This window comes from Natator depressus, chromosome 18, assembly GCF_965152275.1.
Source record: "Natator depressus isolate rNatDep1 chromosome 18, rNatDep2.hap1, whole genome shotgun sequence".
NCBI classification, from domain to species: Eukaryota; Metazoa; Chordata; order Testudines; family Cheloniidae; genus Natator; species Natator depressus.
In genome coordinates this window covers 8,822,251-8,837,272 of record NC_134251.1, presented here as the reverse complement: position 1 = coordinate 8,837,272, position 15,022 = coordinate 8,822,251, and the positions used below count along the sequence as shown (strand labels likewise).

At 45.3% G+C, this 15,022-nt stretch overlaps 1 protein-coding gene across 3 annotated transcripts in view; it reads left to right on the top strand.

The window, feature by feature from the left end:
* TMCO4 (transmembrane and coiled-coil domains 4) overlaps positions 1–13,743 on the top strand; it is an 81,697-nt gene extending 67,954 nt beyond the window's left edge. For 2 of the 3 annotated variants that reach the window (XM_074975426.1, XM_074975427.1), the window contains one exon: positions 11,983–13,743. In XM_074975426.1, coding sequence (XP_074831527.1) covers positions 11,983–12,444 — 462 coding nt within the window. In that variant the 3' untranslated portion in view covers positions 12,445–13,743. The remainder of the gene's footprint in view (positions 1–11,982) is intronic. The other variant, XM_074975428.1, reaches the window with a different exon arrangement.
* Positions 13,744–15,022: the final 1,279 nt, after the last annotated feature.

Here is a 15,022-nt window from a genome sequence, read left to right as displayed (position 1 = left end):
CTTCCCACCCTTAATCCCTCTAATTTTTTTCTTTGTCATATTCTGTCTCCAGTCTTTTTTTCGTCTCTTCTCCTCTCCATTGTACTGCCACTTTAGATTCAATATATGTAAGATGAGAAGTAGAGCTCAAAATTTTTCAACAGAACAATTTGCCATCAAAAAAATGCAGTTTTGTTGAAATCAGAATGTTGATTTTGACACTTTTGATGGAAAAAAGTTGAAACATTTCATTTCAACATCATCATTTTGATTCATTTAGTTTCAACTTTTACAGTCTATTAAAAGATGAGTGTTGATATATTTATATTTAATACTGTGTATACAATATGTTCTATTTGATATTTGAAATGACATGTATCTAGACAACGCTGTCAGTTACATTTTTTTGAATATTCATTTATGAGAAATGTCTGGCTTTGTGTTTCAATTCAGAAGTCATGTGTTGTTTTCTCTGCCTCCCCCCCCGCCGAAATGTCAGAATTTCCCAAAGAATGGAAGTTCCAGATTCCAACCAAGTCTAGTAAGAAGGTCCCTTTTGAGATGTCTCAGATGCTCTGGTTGGAGTGGCTGATAACTGACACATTCAGATCCATGTCTGGCATTTGGCAGTCCTATGCTGTCAAAGTGATGTGGCGTTTCCGAACAGCCAGGGTGGCAAGTCATCTGAGCGAATCATTGTAGCGTTTGATTAACACTCAACTTGCCTTTAAGATTTGACTCCTCCTGGAATGAGAGTGAATTTGATCTGGTGTTGGAAAAAATTAATCAAAGCAAACTAAGGAGTTCCATGCTGTTAATTTTTAGGTCTGAAAATTGCATTCAGAGAACCTATTGCTGAGCCAAGCTCAGATGTGATGTAAGCAGGTATGATGCTCTTGATTTCAGGGGAATTACACCCATTTACACTGGGGTTAAATTTAGCCCGCTGTATGGACGCATACGTTTAGATAGTTCGTGTTTCTTGTACTAGCCCTTTGCCACGACGCCTGCTGTGAGAAAACTCTATATGACAGAAAAATTCTTCCCTAGCTCTCATTTCATAGCCAAGACTGTTCTCTCAAGTTAGGATCTGGGAAGATCCCAGAATGAAGGGCAGTGTGTATATCACTCTTTTGCTCTTTCTTGAGCACAAACATTCAACCACAAATGTTACCCAACTCCTTCCTTGGGCATTCCCACTCAAACAGTTTAAAGCGAGATCTCCGTGTGGTTTCCACTGTTCCATGTCAGGTGGGTGACTAGAATTAAAGCTAGCAATCTCTGGGCTGGATCAGCCTCTCAGTTACACTAATTGAAATCCGTTAAGTCAAATGAGTTACAACCATATACAACTGGTGCAAGTGAAAGAAACTGAGGCCCACAGCTTGCATGAAAGAATTTGCAGAAAGCTCGGACAGATAATTTCACTGTGTATGAATATTGTTTTTGGCAACAGCAGCCGTATTTTTAAATGTCCAGTCTGTCTTCTGCGGGGGCAATGTGGGCCACAGAATGAACTGCAGGTGCAAATCTGAATAGTCGCACCCACCATTAATTTCGCAGGCATCAAATTGCAGGTGCAAACAACGCTTGCTAAAAAGCATGGGCTGGCCTCAGCCCGTCTGCAAAATCAACCCCTAATTAGCAGCCAGAGAGGACACTGAAATGAGAAGTACAAACCTCTGAGGCATGGGGGCGGGGTTGCCCGTTGCCCTTTCTATCTGTTTCTATGGAGAAGTGCTTCAGATTGCATCCATGTGAAATTGACCTGAGCTGCATCTGGGGACAATATCCATCAGTTAGCATCTCTTACGTAAGAATGACTTTCTCAGTAGGCTTGGGTCAGGAAGATGATTGCACATAATGATTATGTGCCCCTCCATCTCCACCTACTCCAGAAATGTCATGGTAATTAAAGGGCCACTTTTACCTTCATTTCAGCCTGCTTTGAAATGGAGAAAAAAAATAGGGATTGAATGGTTTATTTAATGCATAAGAAATATATCCCTGGGAGAGCACAATTCAGAAAAGAAGATAGACCTGCTGGGCACAAGTTATCTTTGATGTAGCTCCTTTGACTTCAGATGAGTCACACTACAGATTAATTTGACCCCCTGTTTTTCACTCCATCAGCTTTTGTGTCAGGGAGAGAAACAATAGCAAGGGATAATGTTAATAACTTCAACTTTAACCCTATAACTTCCCTGTACATGAGCGTTTGAATAAATTCTCTTCTCCTGAACGTTTGAACTGTTAAAACTAGTCATTTTTAAGTGAGAGGGCTCTGGAAAAATGTAGATACCAGATCTACATTTTTTTTAAATGCTCATTGGAGATTCACTCCAGCTGCTGAACTGAAGAGATTCACTTGCAACTTTTCCAGAAAGTCACTTCATGCCCTGACATACACTTCAGTCCTGACAGACCCACTCCCCCTTTCCATTTAGTGGCCTGTTCCTCTGGTCTAAAGCCACAAGTCCTGGTAACTTTTCCATTGGGTCCCTCTGCTGCTTCTTTACAGTTGAAAAGTCACTTCATATCCCTCCTTACTGCCATTTCTGTGAGAAGCACTAATCTACCTTTCTCTCTCTCTCACCATGGGGGGAGGGTTAGCTCAGTGGTTTGAAATTGGCCTGCTAAACCCAGGGTTGTGAGTTCAATCCTTGAGGGGGCCATTTAGGGATCTGGGGCAAAAACTGAGAGTTGGTCCTGCTTTGAGCAGGGGGTTGGACTAGATGACCTCCTGAGATCCCTTCCAACCCTGATATTCTATGATCTCAGGGCTAGATCCACAGCCCACTGAAGTCACTGGAAAGATTTCCATTGAATTCAGTAGGTGTTGCATCATGGCCTAAGAGTGCTGAATCAGTTTCTCTCCCAAATTGGTTGGGTGCTGGTTCTTCCCAAGGGGTGACCCAGAATCAAGACCGGGTCCAGCCCAATCTAGGAATGCAGGTTGCTAGAATGACTGAGAATTCCATTTCTTCAGATTCTTTCTGCTTGTAATACTCACTGGAGGCCACCCAAGCTCCCATGGGTTTGAGATTTGCCTATCAGTATTTCTACCAAGCCATGGAGGGACCCAGCCTCTATGTCCACACATTGTGATAGATGTGTGTGTCTGCAGGGAGGGGGTTAAAGAAGCTACAGCGGCATAATTTCACACTTAGAGCTGGCCAGAAAGAAAGGGGATCCTTCCCCCCCCCCCCCCAGCATAGACCAGGCCTTAGTACACTCTCTGGAAGTAACACACTCAGAGAGAAATTAACGCTTTGAAAATGAAAGAAACACTTTCAATATTTAATATGGCTAAATAGAAACTTTGAGGGGGAAAATCGTTCTTTACAAAACCCCACTTTCTGACAAAAAACCCCGCTTTCTGTACATGACGTTAAGAATGAGAAAATGGATAAAAATCTTGGGTCTCATTCTGATTTTATACCAGTGTGACTCAGAAGTAACTCTGCTGAAGTCACTGGGAAGGCACCAGTGTAAAGTAGGTATATTGGGGTCAGAATAAACCTCTAAAACCCAGAGCTGCACTTTCCAGGTTATATCTGTCTGGCCCTCAGACCATGTATTTCACCAGGCCCTGCCGATGTGAAGACATCTAACTTGTCTAAATAATTTTTAACTTGTTCTTTCCCTATTTTAGTTTCAGATCCTACCTCCTTTTTTCTGGCGTTCACTATGTTAGACGTCCAATGACTACTAACCTTTTTGGTGAAAACTGAAACAAAAAAGTCATTTAGCACATCTGCCATTTCCACATTTTCTTTTGTCTTTCCCTCCTCATTGAGTAACGGGCCTACCCTGTTCTTGGTCTTCCTCTTGCTTCTAATGGATTTGTAGAATGTTTTCTTGTATAGACAGATGCATGTGTCCTGGTCTCACCCACCATAGTATAATACAGGTCATTGTGCATAGAGCAGGTCAGCTTCAGTTTGATTAACAATGTCAAAGGTGTCAACGATCAACACAGTGAAAGGTCTTTTTACCTGGAGGCTGTGCACCAGAGAGGAGATTTGCTGCATTATATGGTGATAAGAAATCGTTGCCCTTTCCTTTCAAATAATAATGCCCCTTGTATAGCACTTTTCATGCCTAGATCTAAAAGGTGCTTACAGAGGTGGGTCAGCAGCATTATCCCTGTTGGGCAGATGGAGAAGCTGAGGTCCAGTGGGATCAAAGGGCACAAGTTCCCCCTAGGGGTTGGTTCTGGTGCCCTTGTTCGCATTTAATAGCACCTTACTTCATGAGAAATCACAGTGATAGCAAAGGGATTTCTTGGTGAGTGAGGTCTCGTAAATACAGCACAGGAATGGAACTCGGGAGCCATGGGTTGTGTTGTGATAATTTACCTTAGCTGTGAGCTCGACTGTAAAAAGTGAGTGAATGTTTATAAAATGTCACAATAACCTAGAATATCAAATGTCAATGGGAAAAGGTGCAAAAGAGAGACAGACTGGATTAGTCCAAACAAAAAGGCCTCCTGATGTAACTCAAGAACTGTGTTAAGATCAGGCTGGGTAAACAAGAGAGGCGTGGGGTGAGAAATCAGTGAATTGGTATGTCAGAAATTAGACCTAATTGGTGAACAAAATAATGAGGGGATGGGCTATGCCGCCCTTCACTGCCTTTGGGGTTCTCAAAAAGACAAGGCTTGGGGGGATTAATAGAAGAAGCTGTCTGACAACAACTGCTCACTGGGAGGTGGGAGAACAGGAAGAAGCCACCCCCACCATGTCCTGGGGATCCACTTTGACACCGCTGGGCCTTTGTCATCCTAATCGTGAGCGCTGTTCTGATCAGACTGGCCCAAAGAAAGGCCTCACGACTTCCACCAGCTATAGCTAAACCCCAAATGCCAGCACTACTGTAAGCCTGTGACCATGGAGGCAATGGAAAGCAATGCCCTGAATAGCCCAATGCTGGTATGCATTAGCCAAGTCTTGGAGTGGCTAAGAAGACCAGGTGCCATGCTTGTGTTTCTCCAGCAGTGAGGTTGCAAATGAGAGTCGGCACCAGAGACAGAAGTTGCATGTTCAATCTTTTCTGTTCTTTTCTTTCCCTTCTTTTGTGTTTGGTTTTGTCTTTTAGGAAACAAAGTTGGACTTCAAAATCTCCAGCCCATCACAACTAACGTTTCTCATTTCTCCAAAAAGAACAGTTACTACCATCTAAAAGATGGTCAGATGGTGGGGGCCTGGGGATTCCTTTTAAAAACTCTCTCCAGCTGAAGGGAAAGGGAACAAAAAATGTTGTTAAAATGAAAATCGTACTTGATACTTTACATTTTAAAGGCTTTCTCTGTTTTTCCTTCTTTTTCTGTATCTTTACAGAAAGGTTAAAAGGACGTAGAATGGTGTATTGCCATGGTACTAAGCGTGTTGAGGTCTCTAGGTACGAAACCCTAACCTTTGTTTAGCAGAGTTTAATGATGAACAGCAATTGGGTTATGTTAACACTTTTGAATTTCTGGGCCCATCTCTTCCATCTGAATTAATACAACAGTTGGGTTCCTGGCTCTGACACTGGTCTGCTGAGTGATTCACTTCCCATCTCCGGTTCCTCTCTCATCTTCTGTCTTGTCTGTTTGGATTGCAAACTCTTCCAGACACTGACTTTCTCTTGCTTTGTGTTACAGTGTACAGCGACTAGCACAACAGGGACGCAGGCGGGGTCTCTAGCTGCTACTACTAATGAATGAGATGCAGCCTGACTAAGGGTATTGGAATCTGGTTCATACCCATAGTGAGTCAATGACAAAGCCAAAATTAGAGCTGAGATCGCCTGCCTCCTAGGTCACTCCCTGTCCACCGCGCCATACATCCTCTCAAGTGTTGCCTCCAGGTTGTACGCAGTTGAAGGTCACGTTTTGCAGTCATATAGCCAAAAATGCTTAAAATTGTAATTATCCCTTCCCTGTTCTCAGTGGCTGATCCTTGGGCAAGGATCCTCCCTTATACATGTACTGTTGCTTTATCTGTCCCTTCTCAGAGCTTCTCAAACAGTCCAGTCAATTGAGCAGAGCTGTAGGACCAGCAACAGCTTATGACTAACAGAAGGCCATGTGATAACTACAAATTGATTCCATTGTCATCACTTTTCAGACACGGTTGTGTGTCCCCCTCTCCTCTCCACTTGGAATTGCTGTCATTAATCCAGTCAACAGCATCCAGGGCAGAAGGCCCATCACTCGTCTCCAGGCAGAGACCTTCAGTGGTTTGGTTTCAAGCATAGGACAACGTTTTGTTTTATTTTAAAAGCTCCTGCAAATTGAACTGCGTCTTTATGACACCATAACACCAGGCACTGGTTACACAGAGCAGAAATAATTCAGCCTGAATTTATTAGGCACAGCTGAGAATGTACAAGGACATTTCTGGCACTTTTGGACGGGTCTGAATTTTAAAACATTTCCAAAATGTTTGTGATGGTGACTCCTTTAAATTGTACTGTAGTTCAGAGGAGAAGTCGGTAGCTACACCCGCATCTTTCTGCACCCTTGCTCTGTGCTACTAGGGCAGAAGTAATGGTCCAGTTCAGCAGCGTTGTGCCACTCTGGTGATGCAAGCGACTGTAAAACCCGCTGTAACGGGGTAAGGCCACCAGTGCGTACCGGCGAATCTGGCCCATGATTTTTATTTTCCTGCCAGACGCTATAAAGTAATAACTTTGGCTAGAAAAGCACTTCTTTAATTGCATTTCTTTTTACAGTTCTTACTGCAGCTGGCCACGGAGAATAATCAAACAGGTGTTTTCATTTTACACTCTCTAGTCTTCCATTAAAGCCTTATAACACTTTTTGAAAAGCTCCCTTTAGATTCCCCCTCCTTCCCTGTTTTTAAGGCTCTCCTTGTGCAACGGCTGAGGTCCAGCCGCCAAGATTTCAGAATGAGGGATTGCATTTCAAAAGCAGGCTGTCAAGGACGGAGAACAGCTGCACTTTCTAGTCCTGATGGCAGAGGAATTTCTCTGAAACCCTGGTTTCTTCCATTTTGCTAACAGTTTTTGCGGGTGATTCTTTGCTCAGGTCTACTGTATGTAGTGCACTTTTGGGGAAGAGTCCTGCCTACCATTAAGCTCTGTACATCACTTGTATTTATCTGGCTTTGCAGACTCCTGGGCAATCATCTCCAGTTCCATACAGTGGCGTAGCCAGGTGGAGAAAACACGGGGAGCGGAGATTTAAAAAAGGCGCCACCCGCTTGTACTCACCCAGCGGCACTCCAGGTCTTCGGCGTCAGGTCCTTCACTCGCTCCGGTCTTCGGAGGCACGGAAGGACCCCCCCGCCGCCAAAATGCTGCCGAAGACCGGAGCGAGTGAAGGACCCGACACCAAAGTGCCACCAAAGACTCGGAGCGAGTGAAGGACCAGACATATAAGGCTTCATGGGGGCATGTGTCCCTTGGGACTACCTCTTTTCCTTAAGGCCCCAATCCACATCCCACTGAAGTCAATGTAAGTCCATTCATTGACTTCACTGGGCTGTTGAGCAGGCCCTTGTTCCCTGTCTCATGGACTCTCGTACTATATCAGGTTTATCTCCTTGCACACTTTTTCTTTCAATCCATGTTTCTCACGTAGCGCCTAATCCACAAGACTTTACCCAGGGCCAGATTGTGTCTCTGCATCAGGCATGGCTGAGGACAGATACAGTCTCTGTACCCTCCCCTCCTAACGAAGCAGGGTGCAGGCAGAGCTTGTTGGCCACAGTGTGTTGTGTGTGCTGTGGTCTCCTCACAGTGGCATAGGAAGCTGTAGGAGGTTCATTAATGGCACAATCTGGCTGTCGGTGATCATTCGCTGCATCTCCTCAAGCTTTACTGAAGTCAGTGGGAGTCTGAATGAGCCAAGACCTCCTGAGTTGAATGGTAGTCCAAGAACTAACGTTATGGTCCCATCTCTGTCGCTCTAGACGAGAAATGCAAAGTCAGCACTCCACCCTCAAAATAGAACAGGTTAATTTCAACAGCCCTCCAAAAGTGTACCTGCACAGGTTTAACAGGGCCATTTCATCTCCTGGTGATGGTGGCAGGGAATTGGACACCACTAAAATAAAGTGTTAGCAGTGAAATTCTGACTTGCCCAGAAATGAGTGTGCACAAGACATAATTCATTTTAGCCTGTTGGCTTTTCTTGTATTATTGATGTTGGCATCACAAAAAGATACTGGGGTAAATTAATACCTGAAGTAAACACTAGCTTCAGTGGAGTTATACCAGGAATGAATTTAGTCCCTTATTTCGAAAGCAAAATAATTTGCAATAGCCTGCTGATTTGAAGAGATAAGAGAGAAAAATGCTTTTTTATCCAATACATTTTGGAGGCACGTCAGTTGTTGATAGAATTACTTTTTATGGACTTTACTTGGCAAGATCATTTCTCATCCATTCCCCTGCACTGGGGATTGAACTCTGATATCATCAGTGTTATCAAGGCAATGTGATAAAAAACTGGAAATGCCTCCAGTTTCCTTCTGATTATCTCTTTGGTCTCGCAGTCAAACCCCATCAAACTCTTCCTGTCTTGGGACTAGAGACACCTGCATTAGTCACTCATTTTCAGCAAGGACCTAGACATTTTCAGCAAGCATGGCCAATAGACCCATTTTGATAATGTCTCCTCACAGGGAAATGGGCAGTTCCCCAAGAGACCTGTTTGGTGTGTCTCCTCAATGATTTTGGGGGTTCTTCTCAATCTGGTTTGGAGGTTTATCCTTGGAATTATCAAAAAACCATCTCAATTTGTGTGCTCATGTGGTTTGATGATGACATCGCAGAGTGGTCTTTAGAATATTTGGGGGGCATCTCAATGCAGTAGTTTAAGGTTTTTGATCAGTTTGGGTGTCTTTATCTCACCGAGCCTGGTCTCTGAATGGCATGGGAAAGGAGACAGAGCAAACTAGGTCTCTGCACAGACACTTGCGGTGTCATCTAAGATAGGTGTTCAGGGTGTGCTTTCAGTGTGTTCTCCCACAGAGCTTTCTAGGACATCCCTTGGAATAGATTCAGGTGTATCTTCAAAGGACTTTGAAATCTCTCTTGTGATTCATTTTGAGGTTGTCTAGAGTGTCCTTTTAAGTTAGCATAGGGTTTTCTCATTGGATTGGGGAGGAGGGAGTTGGATGCTTGGGAGTATTGTTTGTGATGGTACTTGGGAGATCTGCATTAGATTGGTTTTTTTTTGTTTAGGCACCTGAATGAAGGAGCTAAATGTTCAAAAGTGTTCAGTGCACAGCTTCTCCCATTGTTCTCAATAGTGGGGGAAGAGGAATTCTCCCTTGTTCTCAATGGGCGCTGCTGTGTGCTGAGGACATGTGAAAATCTGGACCTTAAGCTCTCTTCAGAGAGCAGATTCTCTCTGACTAACTAGTGATTGGCTAACACAGTGAGAGGCACCAAAGAAATACCATAGCTGGACAGATCAGCACAGGTAGATCAGGTGGAGTGGGTTTCAATGTCTCCATAGAAGGTTTTGGGGTGGTTACTATGAATGGACGGGCAACATTTCTTTGGCGTTCTTTTAGGATCTTCTCACAGTGGTTTGGATCTCTTCTGTGCCTCTAGAAGGGAGACAATAATCTTCCCTTACATCACACAGTGTTGTGAAGCTAGATACATTCATGGACGTTTGTGAGGCAGTCACGTGCTACAGTGATGGAAACTGTATTACTGTCTAGCTAGGTGTCCCATTAGAGTGGCTTTTGGAGATCTCTCTGCATTGCTTTAAGGGGTGAGTTCCTGGAATAATGTCCATGCAATCCCCTCACCGTGTAGGGGTTTTCATGGAATGCTTTTGAGGCTGTGTTTCTGGAGTGGTTTGAGTGAGTCCCCTCATCACCACGTTATCTGAGCCAATAGCGTTTACCTGTATCTCGCCTGTGAATGTCTCTGTGGGGCAATTCTCAAGGTGGATTTGGGAAGTTCTGTAGGTGGGGAACAGTAAGAATTCATGTGACTCTGGGCTCTGTACCATATGGAATCAGCCCTGTAGTAAGAATGGTTTCAAGAGTTGTCTCACTGAGCAGTGTTGCCCAACTAGAGGAAATGTAACAGCTGTCTTTAAAGGGAGCACATCTCGGGGTGGAAATGGAGCCAAACAGCAGACTTTAACTATTTTATTTTGCAGTAAATCCAGTACCTGTTCCTCTCCACTTAATCCACCTCTCCACTAACGTCCTTTATTTCACTGCCTCCTAAACCCCCATGCTGATGAATAAAGGATTCCTACTTTTTCCGAGAACAGTGTGCACATCTGAACAGTCAATCCATTAGGCCTTCAGTGGTTATTTTAATGAAAGTACTAATCTGTTCAAAATATAACAAGCCTGTTGAGCCATCTGGGCTGATTAAAGTTGCATATTGAATTATTAATGTGCTGATTAAATCCTTCAATTCGCTCCAAGTTCTAAGTGCATCCAAATGTTACCACTCAAAAGCTGCTTTATACAAATGGCTAGGTTTGAGTTTGACTTCACATGAAATAATTCTGGACTGGTTTAGTATCCAGAGACTATTCACTTTGCCAATAAGTGGACCAGATCTTTGATTCTAACTAACTAACTCCCCTTTGCAGCACTTAAAAGTGTACTAAGGGTACAGCTGGAGATCTCCCCATCCTAAGGGAATTCCCCAATGGCTTTATGCCACCCCCTGCAGCTCTGTATAGACTTAGGTGGTCGGACATTATTCTAGTGGGGTAAATATCTTAGAAAAATGAAAATCAAGTGTTAGACATATTTATTCAAATAACAAGGCTGTTAGTGTTCATGCTTCAGGGTGTTGCTGATTACCAGCTAGGGTAAGGAAGGAACTTCTGTCATGGTGCATTATGAGCCAGCTGTTGGAGAGAGGATTGGCTGTAGACACCAAGGACCCCTAGGATTCAAAATCACGCACCTTTAGTCTCTGCTAAAATCTCTAGTGCCAGCGGAACTGTGGGCCATGAACGCAGTCATGACTCAGGCTAATGGCGTTTTCATCTCAATGGAGAAACCCACTAGTAATTCCAGTCGGTTTCTCTTCTGCTGGCAGATGCACCCGCACATTTGGCTGAGTAGAATAGAAAAGGATATTTAAAGACAAGTCTCTTCTATTGAGGAACTTAGCTGCACTGCTTCAAAGCCTCACCCAGCAGATGCTGCACCTTGGACTGAAAAGGCAGCTGGCTGCCATCAGACTGGCGGGTTAGGATCCTTAATGTTCCCTTGTTCCTTTTAAACTGATTATACTTAAACATAATTATTATAATTAAACAGAGGGAAATTTGACTATTCTCTCTCTTGCTTGCACTGATTTAGGGAGGACTCTAATATGTCTCTCAGAAGGTAGTTATCTTGTAATTCCATATGATCGCAATGTAAGAGAGCCCTGCCTGATTTCTACTCCAGACACAGGCTTAGCCCAGAACATTCTTAAGGCTAGAACAGTGTTTCAGTAACGTGTTATCGCAGGTTCCATCCAACAACCTTAAGACTCTTAATACTTCTTAATTCTCACTACACACCTCTGATGTAGACACAATTATCTGCATTTTACAGGTGGAGAAGCTAAGGCACAGAGAGGTGGGGACTTGCCCACAGCAAATCAGTTGCAGAGCCAGAAACTGAACCCAAACCTCCTAACTCCCAGCCCTGAACTCTAACCACTACAGAACACGCCCCTCTTAGCCTGACAACGTGCAAGACTTTTTCTTAAAATCTAGAGGTGTCCAAGCCTTTAAACATGCAGTGTGAATATTGCTCATGGAGCAAAGGTGATGAAGAGGGTGGAGTGATGCAGGAATGGAGCAGTAAATCTGCATGTGGCTGGGGCAATGGTTAATCACCAATAGTCTTGGGGAACTGAATTTTTCAGACATAGTTCTCCCCGGTCTTTCAAGGCCGAGGCTGAATCTCCTTGCAGCTGCTGGCCCCGATGTGCAGCGCTCTGCTGCTCTGGCATAGTTGGGCATTAATGGGGCTTTTCATACTCACCGGACTATGTTGTCCTTTGCAGGTGAACGGCCACCTGGACTACATGAAACAAATGGACACTATCCTGAAGGCTGTGGGCATTAAAACCAAGGAGTGTCGCCTGGAAGAGAAGGGGAATCCCAGCCCTTTCTCCAGTCAGGGTGAGAGAAGGCAGCCGACCGCAGACCGTGAGAGTCAGGAAGAGGAAAGCACCTTGGGAGATGATGATTCCATCAGCCATGATCACTGGTCCTGGCAGCCTGTACCCAGTGAAGGACTGCACTCTAGTGACAGGAACTCGGATCTTGCACACCCTGAGGTTTCTGAATTTCCAGGCTCTTTGGATGCCAGCAGAGACGAGAACCCAGCCGGGCTGGAAAAACCTTTACCAACCAACCCTCTGCCCTGCCCTGATTCTGCTGCTCACATGCTGGGAGGAAGCTTCCTTCCCTGCCCAGACACTAATGACCTCAAAAACCAGGCAGCACACCAAGGTCTGGACTGAGTCCCTGCCTCAGGATGAATTACTGGCTCTTCCATTGGTCGCTGCATCATGGCCACAGCACACGCTCTGTCTAGCACTCGAGTGCAGAAAGGCATCTACCAAGCCCCTCCCCTCGAAACAGCACTGGTGCCGTTGGCCAGTTGTAGGGGCAGTTACTACAGAACATTCATCCCAGGGGAATCCCAGGACTTGTGGGGCTATAGGACACTCCAGAAAATGGATGTGACAAACCGGTTGTTAGCAAAGGTAATAATGTCCATAGCTGCTGTGTTATTGGATTAGAGAGGCACTAGACCCATCAGATAACCCAGAGTTGTCTGTCTTGATGGGGAACAAATCAGGGATCCTTTTGAGTGTGTTATGGTGAGAGGATGTTCTGCTAGGATTAAAGCCTCTCTCACTTGACTGTACAACCCGATGAGCTTCTCAGCGGACGGGGATGGGATGCCATGGTCACTGCTTCCTCCTGTTTTCCCATCACTTCATGCTACATAATGGGAAATGCCAGCAGCTAGTGCTTAGAGCTGGTATGGAAAGGCACATGGTCAGCCAGGCTGCTTTGCTCTAACGGGGGAGCAGCAATCTGCTTTCCAAAGGGGAATATTGATTGCTGTGACAGGCGGAGCTGAAATCTCACAGCCATTCCTGCAGCCTCTCGGGTTGGTTCTGTTTCCTCCCCTGCGACCCATGAAAAATGCATGACTCCGTGGGAGTTTGACACAAGACATTGGGCTCTCTCCCTTCTCCCTCTAGCTTCTGCTGCTGCCCTAGGAGTGGCTCATGGCTGGCTGGTGGGACTGTGGTGTCAGTGGTGAGCTCCCCACTCCTTCTTTCCCCTCAGCGCTTTTGTGCACAAACTAACACAGAGACTGACATACCAATGTACTGACCATGTCATTGATGCTGCGTAGAGATGCTTTAACAAGATGCTGTCGCCCTACACTGGAGCCCTGCACGTGGAACAGAACACCAAAAAGAACACTTCACCTGCTGCTTTCAGGACCACATGGAAACGGGCATACAGCATAGGAGCGTTATTGGATCAAAGCCTTCAGAGCTACCGCCGATTGGTTCTCCCATGTGCGGAGGAAAGGACCCCGGGGCAGATGGTCAGCTGCTGTAAATCAGCATAGCGCCCCTCAATTCAGTGATTGATACACACCAGCTGAGGCACTGGCCTTTATTCTTTGGGGAACAACTGTCACCTTCATAGGGAAATGCTGCTATACCTTATGAGTCTTAGGGAACCACGTGACTTGATGGGCATTGAAAGAGTATCTTGGAAACCAGGAACTCCCTGTTTGATATTCTCAATAGGAAATTAAAAGGTTTAATTTGTTTTGCATTGGGGGTTTTTTTTTTTGTTTTTTTTTTAAATGTGGCCAGGTATGTTTGGAGTTTTACACGTACAGTTGGGCTTGATTCACCTGTGTCTGTACATCTCAGATCTGTTAACCAGCCTTTCGTACGGAGGCAATAGAGGGAGGAAACCGGGGTTCATTCATCATGACTCTGCTACTGGCTGGTTGTGAGATGTTGCACAAGACATTGTGCAAACTCCTTGCCTCGGTTTCCCCATGTGTAAAAGGGGAGGAATGATCCTGAGCATATCCCCGGTGGGGATTGAGACAGTTTGCCAAATGTTTTGCGCTCCCTGGGTGAAAGGTGCTAGAGAAGAACAAAGTTTGATTCTCGTGATTTTACCATTGAGTTGCGTCACCAGCTTGAACTGTGCAGTTTCTGCCTAAGCTCTGAAGGGCAGTAACCGTAGTACGCTTTCATTGTGTGGCCCTCCTGCAGCCACGTAAACAAGGGCATCTGTATTGGCAGTTTCCACAATGCCACACACTCCTGTACCTGCTCAAGGGGACCATTTGTGGGCTTTCACGCCACTCCCCAAGATCATAGGTGAGGGGGAACCATGCACCACAGGCTGCACCATGCACAGGCATCGAACGCTGCCTGGAACGGAGAGGTCTGTGTTCCCTAGAGGAAGCAGGTCACTGCCTAGCTTATGAAGGACAAGCCTGCTCCCTAGAAAGCCCCAAGCACTGGATTTTCTTGAGGTCGTGTTGGACATTCATTGTGATCTCAGCTTTGAGGTCATCAAGGAGCTCAGCCTGTCCTGACTCTTAAGTTCTTGGCCTTCATGCCCTCTTTGGCCACAGGGGCAGTGCTTCCTCCCCTTGGCTGCAGGTCAGAGGTCGGAGCAAGGATTCCGGCGAGTTTGCTGTCCCTGTGCAGGAGCTCCAAAGGGGCCATGCTCCAGCGTGATCCCTGGTCTGATTATTCTGGCTCTCAGCTAGAATTCCTCCTTGGGGCTTCAGAAGGTGCATGCTGCTGCAGCTCAACCATGCCTTTGCAGGCGGTGGTACACTTGCCCCTCCAGGGCTGGCTGGTGCAGCAGGATTCAGTCCCGCGGGCTTTCAAAGACTTACACCCCATTCTAATTACAGCTTCAAGTTTTATGTTTAAAACAATATACATTGGTAAAATCTTGCTCCAAATGCAGGCTTAGTAGGAAACTAAGCCTGTTTGGGGGGTGGGAAGTGGGGGGCATAGGCTGGTGCGGCTGTTG